The sequence below is a fragment of the Panthera uncia genome, chromosome C2 (genome assembly GCF_023721935.1).
Source record: "Panthera uncia isolate 11264 chromosome C2, Puncia_PCG_1.0, whole genome shotgun sequence".
Lineage (NCBI taxonomy): Eukaryota > Metazoa > Chordata > Mammalia > Carnivora > Felidae > Panthera > Panthera uncia.
The window spans coordinates 145,528,771-145,546,966 of record NC_064810.1 but is presented as its reverse complement, the minus strand read 5'-3'; the positions used below and the strand labels follow the sequence as shown (position 1 = coordinate 145,546,966).

At 49.6% G+C, this 18,196-nt stretch overlaps 1 protein-coding gene across 6 annotated transcripts in view; it reads right to left on the bottom strand.

Moving 5' to 3' along the window:
- Positions 1-18,196, bottom strand: part of CCDC13 (coiled-coil domain containing 13) — a 54,841-nt gene that overhangs the window by 25,102 nt on the left and 11,543 nt on the right. For 4 of the 6 annotated variants that reach the window (XM_049629892.1, XM_049629893.1, XM_049629896.1 and 1 more), the window contains 6 exons: positions 15,033-15,259; positions 12,650-12,798; positions 8,763-8,905; positions 7,144-7,233; positions 2,831-2,947; positions 1,432-1,536 (listed from right to left, as the gene is read on the bottom strand). In XM_049629892.1, coding sequence (XP_049485849.1) covers positions 1,432-1,536; positions 2,831-2,947; positions 7,144-7,233; positions 8,763-8,905; positions 12,650-12,798; positions 15,033-15,259 — 831 coding nt within the window. Of the gene's footprint in view, positions 1-1,431; positions 1,537-2,830; positions 2,948-7,143; positions 7,234-8,762; positions 8,906-12,649; positions 12,799-15,032; positions 15,280-18,196 lie in introns of all 6 variants that reach the window. The other 2 variants (XM_049629895.1, XM_049629897.1) reach the window with 1 other exon arrangement.

Below are 18,196 nucleotides of genomic sequence, written 5' to 3'. Positions count from 1 at the left end.
TAGGCAACTTTGAGAAACCCCAAGTTGGCCTGGGTGGGCCACAGCTCACAGTCCAGCACTCATAGGCTCTTGGCCAGTGGCAGGTAGAGGTCACCCCACAGAATGGTGGCTTTGTTGCATTGGAGTTGAAGTGAATAATGCCTCGGGTCCTTCTAACCCTGATTTCCACGATGATACATAAATGATGGAACACAGTTGGGTAAACCTATGCTGGGGCAAAACTGACTAGGATTCCACAGCATGCTTTTGAAAGCACACATCAGCGCCCTCGTGTGGCAATGTGTGGTAATTCCAGTTAAGCATTAGAGAACACAGTATGAAACTTTTAATCGTTTATTTATGCAGCTTAACAATGGTAACGACAAACGTGCTGAGTGCTTATTACGGCCAGGCACTGTGCTGGGTGCTTTACAAATGTTATTTCATTTAATCCACAACACCGTCCGTTTTACAGGTGAGGAGACAGAGGTCCAGAGCGACGAAGTGATTTACCCAAGGTCACTGAACCTATAGATCAGCAACTGAAGGCAGACTCAAACTGGGGTCTTTTGAACCCCAAGGCCACACATTGATCATTAATTACAGTGATTTGGAGACTTTCCCCACCTTCGTATTGGCTTCAAGGATCCCCATGAGGCCCTGAGGACAAAAGCCACCCAGGAACTGTGAACTTGAAAGTCCCTGGGGATGCAGGCCATGTGCTTGGCAAATAGTGGAAGTTACACACCTACTCCTGTGTTTTTTGGTTTGAAGGCAAAAAAGGAAAATAGCCACAGCTAACCTTTGTGCAGTGTTTCTTCCACGCCAGGCACTGTGTTGGTCATTTTACACATATAGACTCATTCAGTCCTCCCAACAAGCCTGTGGGGTGGCTCCTATCCTTATCCACAGGATACAGATGAGGAAACCAAGGCACAGAGACAAGAATGAACTTGCCCAAGGCCATTACAGCTGGTGACTCAAGAGCTGGGATTTGAAGCCAAGCCAGCCTGGCTCTGGAGCCACAGCTCTTAGCCTCCAAAATATTTAGAACATAAAGAGGGGGGTAAGGCTAAGTCTTTACTGGGTAACTGAAACTTTCAAAAGTCCTCAAGCATCTGGACAAAACTGGAAAAAGCCTGCAAGGATAACAGTCATGCAAATTTACATGAACCAGGGAAGAAAATATGCCTAGGGTAAAATAAATCAAAGGTTTTGGCATTTGTTAAGCGCCAGTGCCTGGCACATGGTAAGTGTTATATAAATGCCTGTTCGTTAAATAACAAATTAAAATCAGGCTGGTGGGGGAGAATGGAAGACGACGCAGCCCTGCAAGCATGCTCTGTAGTGCCTCAAGGCCTTTTTAGGGTTCTGTGCCTCTAATGTGGGTCAGCGTCAGCCTTTCTGGGGCATTTTGAGCCCTCTGTTCGGGCCCAGAGGAAGCGCACTCACCTTGCTTTGCAGAACGAGAATTTGTTGAGCCCGACCCCTCCAGGTCCCAGGAGAGGACAGGAGCTGCTGGACATTCACATCTTCCCCAACCTCACTGGTCAAAACCTGAAAAAGGCAGGCCCTTCGAGTGAGGCCAAGAGAGAGGGCCCCACAAGAGCCCTAATACTGCTGCCCTACTAAGAAGCAGTGCAGGGTGCATGGGGCTCCCAGAGGGCCTGGCCCCAGCCTACACACCTTCCTACTAAGGAGCAGTGCAAGGGTGCATGGGGCTCCCAGAGGGCCTGGCCCCCGCCTACACACCTTCCTCCTGCCTCGCGGGCCAGCTGGCCATGTTCTCAGAGCCGCTGTCCCTGGGAAAGCAGGAATCCCACCGGCCCCAGCATTTCCTGGTGATGCTTACAGCCGACAAGGGACTGCCAACAATGCCCAGAGGCGGCCCTCTCTGCTCTTGACATATTCCGGGATGAGTGAACTGCAAAGTTGACCAAAATCTGCTTCCTCAATTTGTTCACCTGTCACTGAGAACTGAGATCATTCTGCATAGATACAGGAAGTACATGGCCACAGGGCCTTGACCTCTGTAAGAAGCCACCGACGAGGGGCCGTGTCTGAGCACAGCAAGGAGGAGGGCTACCGAACGTCAGTTGGGGGTGTTTGGTTCCAGAAGGGCCCAACATTGTAGCTGTTGAACGGTGGTGTGCAGGCCCTACCTCAAGGCTTTGAGGTGGACACAAAACACTCCAGCTGGTGCCCAGAGCCCCTCTGAAGCCTGTCACGGGAACCCAATCTAGCGCACCCGGTCTCCGGCGCTTGTTTCCACAATAGAACACTGTTTTGGAAATCTTGGCTAGTCTGAGTGGTTCCAGCAGAGAAGACAAATGCCAGAGAATTCACTATGTAAATAAAAATAAATAATGAACCAGCTGGGCCTGCATCCCAAGTCTGAGTATTTTTCTTTGAAAGGGGCCTTTAATACACAAACAACCTATTCATATTCTAATATCACAGACAGCAGAGGGCAGGAGGCAAGTCTTGGCAGGCTTCCAAGTCCAAGGTGGCTTATTAAGGAGAGACCCGGGATCTACTAGGGTGCACGTAGCATAAGGAAAGTCTGTAGAACTTTCCCTGGGTAGAAGGCACTGTCCTTCTCTGTCCAGGGCAGGGAGAGCACCATGAGGGCACCACGAGGGCCCCTCAGGCAGCCAGCAACCCCACTCACCAATGGTCAATATCAAGGGCCGACAGAAGGAAGTTACTGGACCTGGAACCTGACCCAGAGCAAGCAGCATGATGCTCATGGGGCCAAGCACTTGCTGCCCCTGAATGGAACCCATTGTCCTGGCCATGCTCTTCCCAATCCCAGCCATACAGGAAGACCTGACTGCTGGCTCTGAAATACCTTCTGGGCCATCCGGAGCTCTTGCTTCACAGACTGGATCTTGTTGCGGAGTTCACTCATCTTCAGGTTTGTGGTTGCCAGCCTGTCCTGCAAGACCTTCACCTCTGGGGTCTCCGGCTAGTTGGGAAGGACAGAGGAGAGAGTAGTCACTTGTTGCCTAACAGTAGCAATAATCACAGCCTCCATTCAGCCAGGTGTGTGCCAGGCACCGTGCTGGGTGCTCAACGTGGAGCAACTCACGTAATCCCCGCGTACCCCTGTGAGGCAGCTTCTATTGTCAGGTGCACAGGCAGAGGATGCTGAAGTGGCCGGGGAGACCCGGTTGGGGAAGGTGGAGCGTGGACGTGGATCCTGGCAACCCAACTCAGGGCACCAAGCCCTTTGCTCAGAGTACTGCACGTCCACGGACACAGGCGGTGACCACAGGAGGGGGGAGCCCCCGGAGGAAGCCCGCAGGCCGCACACCTCCCAGACACCCCCTAGGTGTGGGCACTCTCTGCTGTGCTCCGAAGACTGGCATTGCAGCGAAACCGTCTCCACTCAGAATAAAGAGGGGACTAGTTCATGCACAGAAGGCAACCTCAACTTGGCAGGGGGACGGTGACCATCCTAACTCGGGGCCTCCTTCCCCCGGAACCATCAGCTTGGGCCTGGGGCTCCCTTTCCTGGCAATGAACTCACTAAACAGAAATAAGGACCCAGTTTGACCCCCAAAGACTCCATTTCTGTGGCTTGCAGAACTGCAGCAACCATGAAAACTGCCTGCTGGAACTCTCAGCAATGTATTTTCTTTATTTTTTTTTAGTAATGTTTGATTTAAACCATTTGGATGTAAATTTTTCTCAAATGTGTTGTCCAGGGGCACCTGGGTGGCTCAGTCGGTTGAGTGCCCACTTCGGCCCAGGTCATGATCTCGCGGTTTGTGGGTTCGGGCCCTGCCTCAGGCTCTGTGCTGACAGCTCAGAGCCTAGAGCCTGCTTCAGATTCTGTCTCCCTCTCTCTCTCTCTGCCCCTTCCCGGCTTGCACTATTTCTCTCTCTCTCCCTCTCTCTCTCTCTCTCTCTCTCTCAAACATTAAAAAAAATTATTTAAAAAATGTGCTGCCCATTTCTCTGTCTTCAGTATAAGTTTCTGAGACTCAAAAAAGTTTGGCATTAAAGGGATTCCATGGTCAGCCCATCCAAACCCCTTCCATAAGTAGTGAAAATGAGGCCCAGAGAGGGGGAGTAACTTGCTCAAGGGCACAAAGCCGACTGGGTTTGACACAAGGCAGCTTAGAAGCAGCCTGGTCCCTCCCCTGCACTAGCTGATTCTCCCACTTGAAGCTGTTTCTGGCGCCCACGCATCACCAGTGGGCTGGAAGTCCCATCGGGCAGTGATGCCAAGACCATCTGCTCTTGCCCCAAAGACCAGGTGAGCTGGACTTCTGGGCAGCAGGGCGGGGGCTGCAGTGGACTTCTGATCTTTCCTCAGCAGCCACACACAAAATCTCCTGTGAACACTAGCATGGAAAGCAGAGCCACACAGGTTGGGTCCGGGAAGTTCCCTGGACCCCAGAGCTTCTGGACAGCCCAGGTGAAAACCACTGGTGAAGGAAACAGGAATTGGACACACAGCCCGAGAAGTCTGGCCTCATCTGGTTTCCTCGTTTGCGGAATGGGTATAAAAATACTTCTTTGTCCTGCTTCTTCGCAGCTCCACCATGAGGCTAAACAGAGTAACAAATGTGAACAGAGAATAAACCGGGAACTTACACAGAACGCAAACATATCTTTAAAAAAACTGTGTGTGTGTGTGTGTGTGTGTGTGTGTGTGTGTGTGTGTGTCCTTCCCCCTGTCTGGCTACTTGCCATCCCTTCTCACTGCTATTGGGTGCTTGTTTTCTCCCTGCTCGTGTGCTGTTTTACATCTGCCCCAGGCTGGCAAGTGACCCCTGCCTGTCAGGTCTTGGGTGCCATGACCCCCACTGGCCCTGGTGGTGGTGCAGGAGCTCTATTTAGGAGTGTCCCACGTGATGGCTGTGACCCTGCTCAGAGCATGGAAAGAGTACACATCCTGGACCCAGATCTAGAGCCCAGGCAATGACAGACACCCCTCCCCAAGCCTGATTTCCTCATCTGTAAAATAGGGCTAAACAACACCAGCCTCCAGGGTGCCATGAGTGTCGATAGGATAATGCACATAAAGGATGCTTTCTGGGGCAGATTCTGACAGAGAGCAGTGTGAGGGCTGGGGGCCTAGCCTGGCTTGAGGGGGCAGCTGGCAAAGGGGGCTGAGAGCTAGATAGTGTCCTAGTGAGGGCTGGGCCCGCATGCATAACAGCCTTCACCCCTCTGCTCTGCCAAGCCCCCCAGCCCTCTCCTCCTGGACAGCTGCACCCCCGCCCCCTGCCATTTCAGAGCTACTTCAGCCCAGAGTGAAATTCCACAGGCTTTGTGGGGGACTTGAGTATGGGTATAAGCCTCCCATTCCCTGGGCTATTTTCTTTGAGGGAATAACTGAAATGTAGTCTGAGGGGCACAGACAATGCCAATGTTGCTCACGGCACAGCCCCTTGAAGCCCCATGCTGACTGTGCCAAGTGGAGACAAGGCATTCAGCTCCACTCTGGAATGTGCTTTGGCACACGGGGGCCAGAATGAGGAGTGAGCACGCAGGCCTCCGGAGTGTGGTTCAGGCGGGGGCTGCCCCAAACAGTCCAGTGAGGGGGGGTGTTGCTTTTGTCGTCTCTCTGATCAGAGGTACCCTGGAAAGCACAGGCTACTGCTGAGCTGAGGCTTGCGGCCCACCACCCACTCTTGTATCAGAAGCCCGCAAGGCTCCCCTCGGCCACGGAGCGAAGCTGAAATTCCTGCTCCAGCTCCCAGTCAAGGCCTCCCTCCGTGGGTGACCCCACACTAGCCTTGTTTGGCTGACATTCCCCTTTCCCCTCTCGGGCTGTGGGCTGCAGCCAGACGTTGTCCAGCCGACACCCAGCTAGCAAACAGAACAGGTTCTCAGACTCTCAGCCTCGGATTGCACAGCTCCTGTTGGAAGGCCCTCCTCTATCCTCCTTCTCCAGCAAGGCCCACCTCGGGAACTTTCCTCCAGCCCACCTCCTAGCTGCCTCGCATGGTGTGTTCTCTTTGTGAACTCTGAGCCCCTGGGACTCTTTCTGAAGGCCCTGTCCCCCTCCTTCCTTCAATATGGCTGCTCATCTCCCCTCTTGGGCTCCCCTGTGGACAGAGGCCGTATCTTTGATTCCCTGTGTCACAGGGCTCAACAAGTGACCGATCAAGCAGTCCTTCATCAGTGGCAGACTAGTCAGGGACATGGAAGTGCTCAGTGTTCTGGATAAAGCAGGAGCAGCTGAACAGTGTCCCTTGGGGCCAGGAAAGGCCCTATAAGCACAGCCCCTGCCAAGGGCAGAGCCCTCCCACCAATGAGACAGGTTTATACAAGACTTCACTCTACTAGGTTCTACTCCTGGAACCTAGGGCCCTATCACTATACACTGAGGGCTTAATTCTCCTCAAGAAAGGCATGAGGTGGCTTTACTCTGCATTGTAGGCAAAAGGGAGGTGAGACTAGAAAAGGAACACTGAACAGGGAGTCTTAAGGCTTGGCTCCCTGTATCTCCAACTGGTCTGGCTTCCCAAGAAAAACCCCTGGAGAGGCCTCCTGGGTTGTTCTTGAGACTCTGATGCTATTTATTATCTGCCTTGGGCTCCATGCTCCCCCCTGGTAACCCACAGGGTCAGACTGCCTTCCTTTCATGGGCCTGCAATTTCCGTTTCTTGGGTTTCATGCCCTACACACTGGTTGAGCAAAATGGAATCTGAGGGACAAGCCGCCATTCCCAATAGTCACTTTTACTTTGTACAAAGGGAAGACTTCTCACAATATGAAATGTCCCCCCCACCAACACACAGGGCTGGGCACTAGTGAGCTCCCTGTCCCTGGGGTAAGATAGAGGCTGGATGTCTCCCCAGTGAGAATGCTGTAGAGGACACAGCTGGGCTAAGAGTGGGAGGCCAGTTGGACAAGGCCTTCGTTGCTGGTCCCCAAATTCTAGGGTTCCAGGGTCCTCAGACACCTCCTGTTCTTTCTCTCTAGGGACTGAATCAGAATTAGACCTGGCCTCCACTGGGGCATTCTTGGCCTCAAGCCACAGACTTCATTCCCTGATGGCTGCTCTGAGGATGCCACAATGGTGGGCGTTGGCTCAGCAATGGAGGTGGACCCTGGACACAGGCGCCTATACTCACATAGAGGACGGGAGACCCAGGCCCACGGCTGCCTCCCAGACTCCCCAGCACAGAAGAGAATTCATACCAAGGCTCTGTCTCCCATCTGAGCCCTCGGCGCCTTGGCTCCCACGTCGGTGGCCGCCTTGGCTGGTAGCCTGGCCTGGGCCGCCTGCAGCTGAAAAGTAAATCTCGCACTTAATATTGGATTCTCCTTGGCAACTGCCGTGCCTGAGTGCAGTGCCCCGGTGCCGCCACTGGTGTGTGGTTCACCTTTCAGCTCACTTTAGGACCATTAATGGAAGAACTCTCCTCTACAAACTGCTGCGATGAGAGAGGGTTTAATCGATTGTCGGCCTCACTGCCCAACCACACACTAGAGTAGCACCAGGATTCACTAACAGCTTAACACATAATAATACTGCAGCCGTGGTCTGTATCCCAGAGTTCTGTCCACGGTCTGGGAGGCGTACCATAAAGGGACTATGGACTTAATGTGACTGATGAGGAGACAGGGTCAGAGACGCAAAGAAACCTGCCACATGGGCTCATGGCCTGTAGCCAAGCCCAGCACTGCATACAGTCAACTAACCCTTTAATGCTTTCCCAGTTGTTCACACGAACACCAGACTGTGTCTGGCAAGGCACACTTTGTGTGCCACATCTTGCTCACTCTTGGCCACATGGGTTTCCTCCCAGACTTTCTTCCCCACTCAGAGTCTTGGTATCTGCTGGGCCCTCTGCATGGGGGCCCATCCCCCCTTTCCCAGTGTGGCCCCTTCCTACCCTCCATGGACTCACTGTGTGTATCTACTCCTCTACGAGGCCCTCGGTGCTGGGTCTGTCTCTGAGGAGGCAAGGCCCATGCCTATTTTGCTCCCCCCACAGGGCCTGGCACAGAGCCTGAGATGGATCTCAAACAAATTGTTATAGAATAAAGAAGCTCTCATTCAATGCCTACCACAACAACTGAGGAGAATTTCGGGGGGCAACAGAATTGGATTTGCGATGCAGCACCACCACGTGCTGTATGACTTGAGAAAGCCCCCTAACCTCTTTAAGCTCCAGCTTCTTCAGCCACATAAGGAAGCTACGTAGGTTTTCTCTAGCATATGGATTCCATTCCAGCTCCTAAGGGACCATGAAGTGCTTGGGCTGTGTCCTTGCAAGACTGGAGGGGTCTGTGACTAGCTGTGGGAGGGCAGGCGGCAGCAGAAAGAGGAAGATGGGCAAGAGTGAGACCAGCTGGTAGAGTGCCCTGGCACAAGGTTCCCTGTTAATTCATTTAGCAGACATTTATCTAGTACTTGCTACGTGCCAGGCACTGGTCAAAGCATTTTACACTTAATCTTCAGAAAACCTTAGGGTGAGTACTCTTATTACTGTCATGTGACACAGTGAGTTTATAGCCTGCTCAGTGTCACAAAGTAAGGCAGCTTTGGAGCTAAGATTCACCTCTAGGTGGTCAGGCTCCGGGTCGGCGTCCTAACCGCCATGCCGCCTGCCTCCCCGTGCCCTGTGCCCCCCTTGCTTCCTGACACACTTTCCCCTCTCAGGACGTGACAAAGACTGAGGAACTCTTAGCGAACACTGACCCACAAGCCCTTCAGAGGGACCCAAAGCATCTAAGTGTGGCTCCCTCTCTGGAGGAGTGGCCCAGGGTGCTGGGAGTCCCCTCCAGAGGCGGCAGTGACCAAGGCCCCTCACTTCCCGCTCCAGCTCCCGGATGCGATTGTTCAGCTGCTTCGCTCTGGTTTTCGCACCCTCTGACTCTGCCATCAGCGCCCGGTTCTTTTTGGACAGCTCGACGATTTTGGTGGCGATCACATCCCCAGCCAGACCAGCTGTCCCTAAAGTGAAGGAAAACTGGGAGGTCAATTAAAAGCACAGGCCCACACATCAAACTCATGCCACACTACCAACAGCCCTGGGGTTTGAAAAGCTGAAACCCTCATGAAAGGGCAGAGGCTCGGGGGAGTGACTGCACACGTAGGCACCCTGAAACCCCACTCCGATGAGTAGAAAGGCAGCCATTCAGGAAATTACAAAATCCGGAAGCAGAGTTTTAATTCTATGGGATATCAGTTTATTGCCCCAATTCTCCATGCCCTCCTCAGTGACACGGTTACACACCCGCACCCTGTGCTCTGTGCCTTCCGGCAAATCGTGTGTGCCCCCCTCGACCCCTATGCCTGCCTGACTCTGGGCTCAGCCAATGACTTGTTTGGCCATGGGTTGTTAGCAGATAAGGCACAGGAAGAGGCTTGAAAAGCACTTGTGCAGTTACAGCCCCCCCTTTTTCACTCGTGCCATCTCCACAAGAACACAGCCAGGCCAGCTGGCTGGGCCCAGGACGAGGAAGAGAGACACGTGGAATAAAGCTAACCCACCCTGGTCAAGCCCGACCTAGATCTGCTGAGCCCCAATTAACCCCAGATGTTTGAGCTCAATACATGCTTACTGCCGAATGCCGCCAAGATTATGTGGTTGTTTCTGACACAAAGCTTTGTGGTGACACCTAACCAACACAGAGGCATGCACCCATTTAATAAATATTTATTGAGTTTCACCAAGGGTTGGGCACTCTCAGTACTAGGGATTCAACAGTGAATAGAACAGACTTATGGAGTTTACATTCCAGCAGGGGAGACAGATAATAAAAAACAAATAAATGTGCATTCCAGTGCCTGGGAGGACTGCCTGCTATGAAGCTGGGCAAGGGGATGAGAGGGATGGGGGTGACGCTATTTTAGACGGAGTGGTCAGGAAGGAAGGCCTGTCTGTGGAGATACGTGTGAACAGAGACCTGGATGAATGAAAAGTGAGGGATCAAGCCATCAAGAAGAGTGTTCCCAACTAGGAAGGGTATTCTAAGAAAAGGGCACAGCAAGTGCAAAGGTCCAGGGGCAGGAATATGTTTGGAGAATCTGAAGCCCATCGAGCAGGACGGAGTAGCTAGAACACAGTGGGCAAGGGCAGGAAGCTGCTGGCAGGGTGTGAATGTGGGAATCTGAACTGTATGGGGCCGTGCAGATGGCAGGCAATGGGAGCTAGCCCAGCTCAGCTCCTGACTGACGGGGTAGCCTCACAGTCCCCTGTCCACGTGCGCAACGCAGGTCTGGTCAGATGGTCTGCAAGTTCTCTGAATGCTTCCGACATTCCAGCAGTGGGTAACCAGCAGGGACACGTTCTTAGGCCTGTTTTTTTAACACGACTGTCATGTGCCTTAGAACGGACTGAGAGTGACAACTGGTGGAAGGTATACAAGGGTGCTTGATGGTTTTCAAACTGACTCAGCCCAGGCCTGCAGCTGCCCCTGGCCTCCTCCTACCTGCTGCAGAGGCTAGGGACACTTCAGGAGAAAGGGCTCAGAACAGGGATGGAAACCAGACATGGAAGGACACATGGTCCAGCAGTGAGTTTTCTGTGTTATGCTTTCCTTCCAGGACTCAAAAGCAGCATAAATCCTGGAAGTAGATGTCATGAAGAGGTCCAAGAGAAGCCCTTTCTGGTCTAAGGGGCAGGAAGGGGCACTCAGAGAAAACAAGAAAAATCCTCTGTTGTTTTTTTTTTTCTCTCTCTATTCTTTCCCAAGCCCCAGTCTTGAAGCTGCAATCCCATGATAAGGGAGCAGCAGTGAATGAGCAAGGACAGAAATACTAAATGGCTGGGTAAATATAATAGATTATTTTTGTCTCCTTAGGCTCTGTAAGATATGTGTAATGATTGAGAGCAAATATTATAACATTATCTGTTGGGATTTTCAATATATAGAGATATAATACATATAAAAGTTGCACTATTACGGGGGAGGGTAAAGGGACCCATATGGTGGTAGTTTCTTTGTTCCACTTGAACTAGTAAAATATTAATTCTAAGTAGACTGTGACAAGTAATGTATTTTGTGATTGCCCGAGCAATCACTAAAAAATTATGCAAAGAAGTATAGTTAAAAAAAAACAACAGAATTAGGGAGCCTAGATGGCTCAGTCAGTTACGCATTCGACTTCAGCTCAGGTCATGGTCTCACAGTTTGTGAGTTCGAGCCCCGCGTCGGGCTCTGTGCTGACAGCTCAGAGCCTGGAGCCTGCTTCGGATTCTGTGTCTCCCTCTCTCTCTGCCCCTCACCTGCTCATGTTCTGTCTCTCCCTCTCTCTCTCTCTCAAATAAACTTAAAAACAAAACAAAACAAAACAGAATTAAAGCAATCACTAAAAATCCAGCCAAAGGAAAACCAGTCTATCGGCTGTCAGCAGACTGTCCCTTGAGGCCTGGTCTAAACACACATGCTGGCTGGGCCAGTCAGACCTTTCTCTTCAAAATTTGACACTGGAAATCAGAAACGGTGACTGCACAACAGGGACTGGATTTAAGAAGTCCTGAGGAAGAGATGGGGCTGGCAGTCAGACGAGGCCTTGGGCAAGCTGGCAGAGACAGCAAAGAGACGGCACGGGGCAGGCTGGGCGAGAGGGAATCACCCCTGTGTCCACAGGCTCCTGGGGAGGGGAAGCGTCTCCTGCTTCCCCCCTGGAACTCATCAGCTTCTCTATGGCCCTGCCAAAGGGCAAGCTGCCCCTTCACATCTGAACCTCAGCCAGGCTGGGTGTGTTTTTCTATTCCTCACAATACAAGTCCTTCCCTTCAGTGTTGTTTTTTGTTTTAGACAGAAAAGGCCAAAGAATGGAGTGAGGCACAATAGTGACCAAGGGCCTTTAGGACACCGAATTCCCATTGGCTGTTAATTCTCTACTGGTCCTCTGCATGTACCTACCCTTAAATACACTGGCTCTCAAAAGGCAGGGAGGGACACTCTGGCAGATGCCGGGTGAGGCCCATTGTTATCTGTGGTTGGTCACACTGACCTTCTGGTTTAGTCAGCTACCTGGGAGTTGCTCAACGGGTATACATGGAACAGAGGACAATCAGGGCCAAGGTCCCCACCAGATCTGCAGGGCCAAGGTCTAGCTCATAACCACAGAGCCAATGTCCAGTCACACCCTCAGAACTAACGTCATGCCCAGACCCATATGGCCAATGTCCCTACCAACACAGCCAAGGTCCAGCCCAGACCGAAAGGGCCAAGGCCCACTCTAGACCCTACTAGGTCCCAGGAAATTCCCTCAGAACAGCTAACTTCCCTGTCTCGTCCACTTTTCTGGAGCAGCAAGTGCTGTAGAGTGAATGCCTGCTTCCACTGGGGTTTTTTCACATCCACAACACAATGGCTGAGCCAGAGCACCAAGATAAAACGGACCGTGCTGGCCCGACAAACGTGCAGCAAGAATCCACGGAGAACCCCTGTCATGAGTCCTAGCCAGGTCACCAACACTGCCCAGAATGCCTGCCGACTGTCCCTGCTGCTCCTGTGCTCCCATTTCCTGGCTCACTGGCCTCCTTGGCCTGCTCTCTTCCTCTACCTCTCCTTCATTTCCAGGACTCATCTGCATGAACTTGACCATGGTTGACCCTTGGCACTCTCTCTTGAGCACGTGTGCTCTGGAACCTGCTCTTTGCCCTGCCCAGGGGGCTCCATGGCAGCTCGGCCAGCTACCTGGAGATCAGGGCAGGCACTGCAACAGCAATGGTTGAGCTACCTGTGAAGGCAAATCTGTCCTCTTCTATTTTCTTTTTGAGATGTTTGATTTCAAAGTCCCTTTCCTTCAGCAGCTTATATAATCGCCCATTTTCATCCACTGTCTCCCTGAGCTGCTCTCGAAGGTGTGTGATCTCCTCTTCAAGCATCCTACAAGGGCAAAGGCAGAATTATAGGGACCGATGGGCAGGAGTCAGGCCTCCACTGCCCAGGCTTGTTGCACCTGGTTGGGCACTAGGTGGTGAAAAGAACTCGTCTGTACAAAATGGAAAATGTCAATGAGCAGATTTTAACACACTGTTCTCAAAACCGAGTGACTATGCACACATACTCACACACACATGCACACACATGAAAAGAGAAAAAAGGTCTGAATTACATTGTTTACTATGGATTTAAGAAAGGGCTACATAACTGACTGCCTCTCTCCAAGAATTCATACTCGTTCAAGCATCCATGGAACATGGATACAAATGTATCATCTTATAGGCCACAAAGGCAATCTTAGCAAATTCCACATAATGGACATCATACAGACCTTTTTGTTTAATGGCAATTGACTAAAATTAGAAATCAATACTAAAAAGACAGCAAAAAAATAAAATAAAAAACAAACCCCCAAACCCATCATACGTTTGGGACTAAAAAAAACAACAACAAACCACACGCCTGGGGAACCTGGGTGACTCAAGTCAGTTGAGTGTCTCACTTTGGCTCAGGTCATGATCTCATAGTTTGTGATTCTGAACCTCACATCGGGCTTACCGGTATCAGCACAGAGCCCACTCCAGATCCTCTGTCCCCCTCTCTCTCTGCTCCTCCCCCACTCACATTCTCTCTCTCTCTCTCAAAAAAAAATATTTTTTTTAAGAAAGACACATTTCTAAATTATTTATAGGTTGAGAAGAAATCATAGCATGTACCATGAAGCATTTAGAACAGACTGACTGCAGTAGCAATATATATAAAAATGTGTGAAATGCAGGGGAAGGGTAGAGAGAGAGGGAGACAGAGGATCCAAAGCGAGCTTAGCACTGAGAGCAGCAAGCCCGAGGCAGGGCTTGGGCCCATGAACCGCGAGATCATGACCTGAGCCAAAGTCAGATGCTTAACCGACTGAGCCACCCAGGTGCCCCAAGACACTGATAGTCTTAACTGCATGTGTATATACACATACACATACATATTAGAAGACCACATAGGAATTGTCTAAGCCTTAAGTTGAGCCTAGGTCTCTAGGTTTCAGGTAAACCTGACAGAAATCAGAGCAGGTGGTTGGTTTTGTTCATCATGAGTTGTCTTGCAAGGTTCTCTCCAGCACTTTAAAACACGAGAACCACATGATTGATGGGTCTGTGATCATTTCTACCGTGAGGCACAGAACAGGCTCCCTAGGGACAGTTGTGTGGGAAGTGAGTAAGTTATAGACGTTATAGGGAACGGTTATTATTAGTTAAGAGCTGATATCATCATTACTGCTGTTATTCCACCAGTGGCTCGGGCCTCCACCAACTCCAGTTTCTCCAATTTGGGAAAAGATCATGTGGAAACATAGGTCTGGGGTTAACTTACAGCTAATATCTTGGAGCCACAGGAACTTTTCCAATTATTGCACAACTGTATGTTTTTCCCTATTAAGATTTTTTAGTGGAACATTTGAAAGTTGAGAAACCATAAAAAGTACCCATCTGAGGATGGGTAAGATAGATTCTGGGCCAAACCAGAAGCAAAGAGACAACTCAACAACTATTGTGGGGTTTTGGTTTTTTTGTTTTTGTTTTTGTTTTTTTGACTATCAGAGAATTTTGTATCAATATAGACTTCTGCTTTGACAACCAGTATAAATCAACATGCACTGAATTTAAAACAAAATGAGAAGATTCCAGATTACTTTCAACCTTTTCACCAACTGTGAAAAACCAAGGAACCCACCAAGAGCTTTCTTAGGACAGGTATGTTTATGGTTGTTATGTGTCAGGAAAGGGAATTGGCATAGGAGAACGATCTCAGATGAGAATTTGCAGCAATCATCACTTATGAACCATCAGAGTTAGCCAACCACCTCCTCAGAAACCCAAACACGGTTTTCATGAAAGAGAGACGGAATAAGAAAATCCAAGTGAATAAACTAAACCTTGATGAGTTTCAAATTTTCAATTTGACTTTGAACAATTTTTATACACATTTCATACCAACTTATATCCACGGGAGCACAGATCTATCAGAGGCAAATCTTCAGTAACAACCTCTGTGTCAAAACCTCTGTGGCCCAACTTATACACACACATCTAGTCAACCTGATTGTCTAGCTGTCTGTAATCATTTCTCCCCCACCTTCCCTACCTCCCTCCAGTGCTCCTGGGAGGGTTCAAGTTTGCATTTACCTCTGCTCGAAGCTGTTTTTTGAGTTTTGCTCCCCAGCTTGGAGAAGGCTGAGGCCATCCGAGATCTCCAAGGGCTCTTTTTGGTCATCAACTTTGCTTTCGAGGCTCCGTTCCTTTTCCCTCTGTTTCTCCATCTGCTTCTGCAACCTTTTGTGCTGCATCTCCTGCATGGCCTTGAACTGGAGCCGCAAGGTGTCCCGTGCACCCTCATCTGCTGCCATCTTGCCCTAGGAGTAGGAAAAGAAGCCTGCGCAGAAGCAAACCCCAACAAGCACACATTTCCCAAGAGTACTCAGCACACAGTCAGCTCTGTCTACAGCCTCCAAGTCTGCAGTACCCTGCTTAGCCTCGTGTGTATCCCTATGGAAGCCTGGAAGACCCAGCCTCACCTCAAATCCCCTGAAAGCCAAGGCTGAGCTGAACATCCTCCCCCTGCCCTGAATGTGCCACCAGCCTGCTCCCCATCGCTCAGACTCAACACTGCTCTCCTACCTGTCTCTAAAAGCAATGGCTCTCCACACTGGCTGGATATTAGAATCTCCTAAGGGCTTCTAAAATACAACAAAGCTTGGACACATCCTTGAACCAATTAAATCCCAATTTCCAGGAGCGGGGTTCAGACATCATATTTTTTAAATTCTAAGTATAATTTACACATGGTAAAGTACATAAATCCTGAATGTACAGCTCAATGGACCATTACGTAAGTATACATCCCTGGGGTGACCACCTGGATCAAGGTATAAGTACTTCCTGTCCCCAAGCAGACTATCTTGTGCCCTCTCCAGGCAGTCATTCCCCCCAAGAAACCACTGTTCCGACCTCTGCCATTGAAGATGAGTTTTATGTTTTCTTTTTAATCTTTAAATTCTACCAAAGTATAAGTCATTGACAATAAAATATGCCATTTTATGTGTGCAAATGAGTCTTGACAAACACATATACGTGTGTCAGCCACCAGCAGCAGCACTGTAGAACATTTCTATCACACCAGAAAGGTTCCTTTGTGCCCCTCTGCAGACAATCTCCCTGCCAGTCCCAGTCCCAGGCAAACTCTGATCTGCTTTTGATCCCTTACATTTTGTCTTTTCTAGAATTTCATATAACTGCAATCATACAGTAGGTAGCCTTTGTGGTTTGTTTTTGTTTTGTTTTGTTCTTGTGTGTGTGTGTGTGTGTGTGTGCGCGCGCGCGCTTAGCAGTACCTTTTGGAGATTTATTAATATTGTTGCATGCATCATTAGTTCATTCCTGCTTATTGTTGGGTAAGTATCCCATCACATAGATATACCACAGTTTGTTCATATATTCACCTGTTATTGGACACCTGAGCTGTTTCCATTTTCAGCTATTATGAATAAAAACTGTTACAAACATTCATATACAAGAAAGTCTTTGTGTGAGCATATGTTTTTATTTCCCTTGGGCAAATATATAGAAGTGGAAATGCCAGCTTATATGGTAAATTTATGTTAGCTTTATAAGAAACTGCTAAATTGTTTTCTAGAGTGGCTGTAACATTTTACATTCCCACCGGCAGTGTTTGAGAGTTCCAGTTGCTCCATATCCTTGCCAGCACTTAGTATGGTCAGTCTAAATTTTAGTCTCTCTAGTGACTATGAAGTAGCATCTCAATGTGGTTTTAATTTGCATTGCCCTGATATCAGATTATATCGAGCATCTTTTCCTGTGCTTACTGGCCATTTTCATATCTTCTTTTGTGACATGTCTATTGATATTTTTTGCCCATTTTTAAATCACGTTGTCTGCTTATTATTGAGAGGTCAGAGTTCCTCATACATTCTGGGTATTTTTGTCTACTTTTGAACTTCAGGTAAACAGAATAACAGAGCACGGACACTGGAATTTTTAAACGGCCTCCTCATGTCTGGTGCTAAGCACCCCTGCCTGAAACCAAACTGAAGTCACATCATCCACCCACCATCCAAGTAGTGATAAATCTCGTTGATCCTCCATAAATGTCTTTACATAAATGTCCGTGTATTTCCAGCCCCACTCTCATTATGCTCACGACCACCTCAGGGCATTTGTACTTGCCATTCCCTCTCCCTAGAATGCTCTCCCCCCAGACATCCACTTTACACTTTACTCACTTCTTTCAAATGTCACTTTATCAGAGAGGTCTCTACACCATTCCATTGTGGAAAACTTTCTTATTCTCACTCCCCACACCCCTTACCCTGTTGTATCTTTCTCCACAGCACTTAGCTTCGCCTGACACACTGCATGTTTATTGATTGCTTCTCTCCCTCTCTGCCAGTCCTACAATGGCAAGCACTATCTGATGTTCACTGTTGGATCCTCAGTGCCTAGAACAGGGCCTGGTGTGTAGCAGGCAGGAAATGAGTATTTGATGAACAAATGGCAGATGGTTCTGTCCTAGGACTGTTCAAGCAGGTCCTTACTGCCCTGGCTGCCCTCTCCTTTTTCCTACTTGTAGTCTACCCTGCATTGGCTGGCTCTTAGCACAGCTCTTAGTCTGACACACTCCTGCACCAGAGAACTTCAGCAGGTGCCCATTAGCTGCAAATCCAAGTCCAAAGGCATTAAAGGTGTTGGGGGATTAAGCCTCTGTCTCTTCTTCCAGCCAACTTTCCCCTTCTTAAGGCCAGTTCTAGTCTCACCTTGCTGCTCTGTCCCTATATGTCCTTCTCCCCTAGACTTAAACCTTGCTGGTTCTCCCAGGCCCAGCACAAACACCACATCCTTTCCTGAGCCCCCAGGAAGAACATGCCCCCTGCCTGGCCACCCCCAGCTGCTCCAGCAACACCTTTCCACTGTACTTATCCCTACCCTGTCCTCAGGGGTGGTCCCAGAGCCTACACCCAGAGCTTCTTAAAGCTGTCTTAATATTGAATCTGCAGGGATACAATCCAAAAGTACTGATGTCCAGGCCCCAGGCCTGGAGGATTCGATCTAACTAGTCTGGGGTGGAGACCAGGCATGGGGCTGTGTTAGTGCTGCCCAGGTGGTTGGGATGTGCTGAGAACTGAGCCCACGGTATGGCCTTTGAGCCTGTCACAGCAAAAGAGGAGCTGGTGTTACCTTGGAATTCCTCACTAGGTAGCTCTGCCCTGTTAGAGGAACTATATAACTATAACTATAACTATAACTATAACTATAACTATAACTATAACTATAAC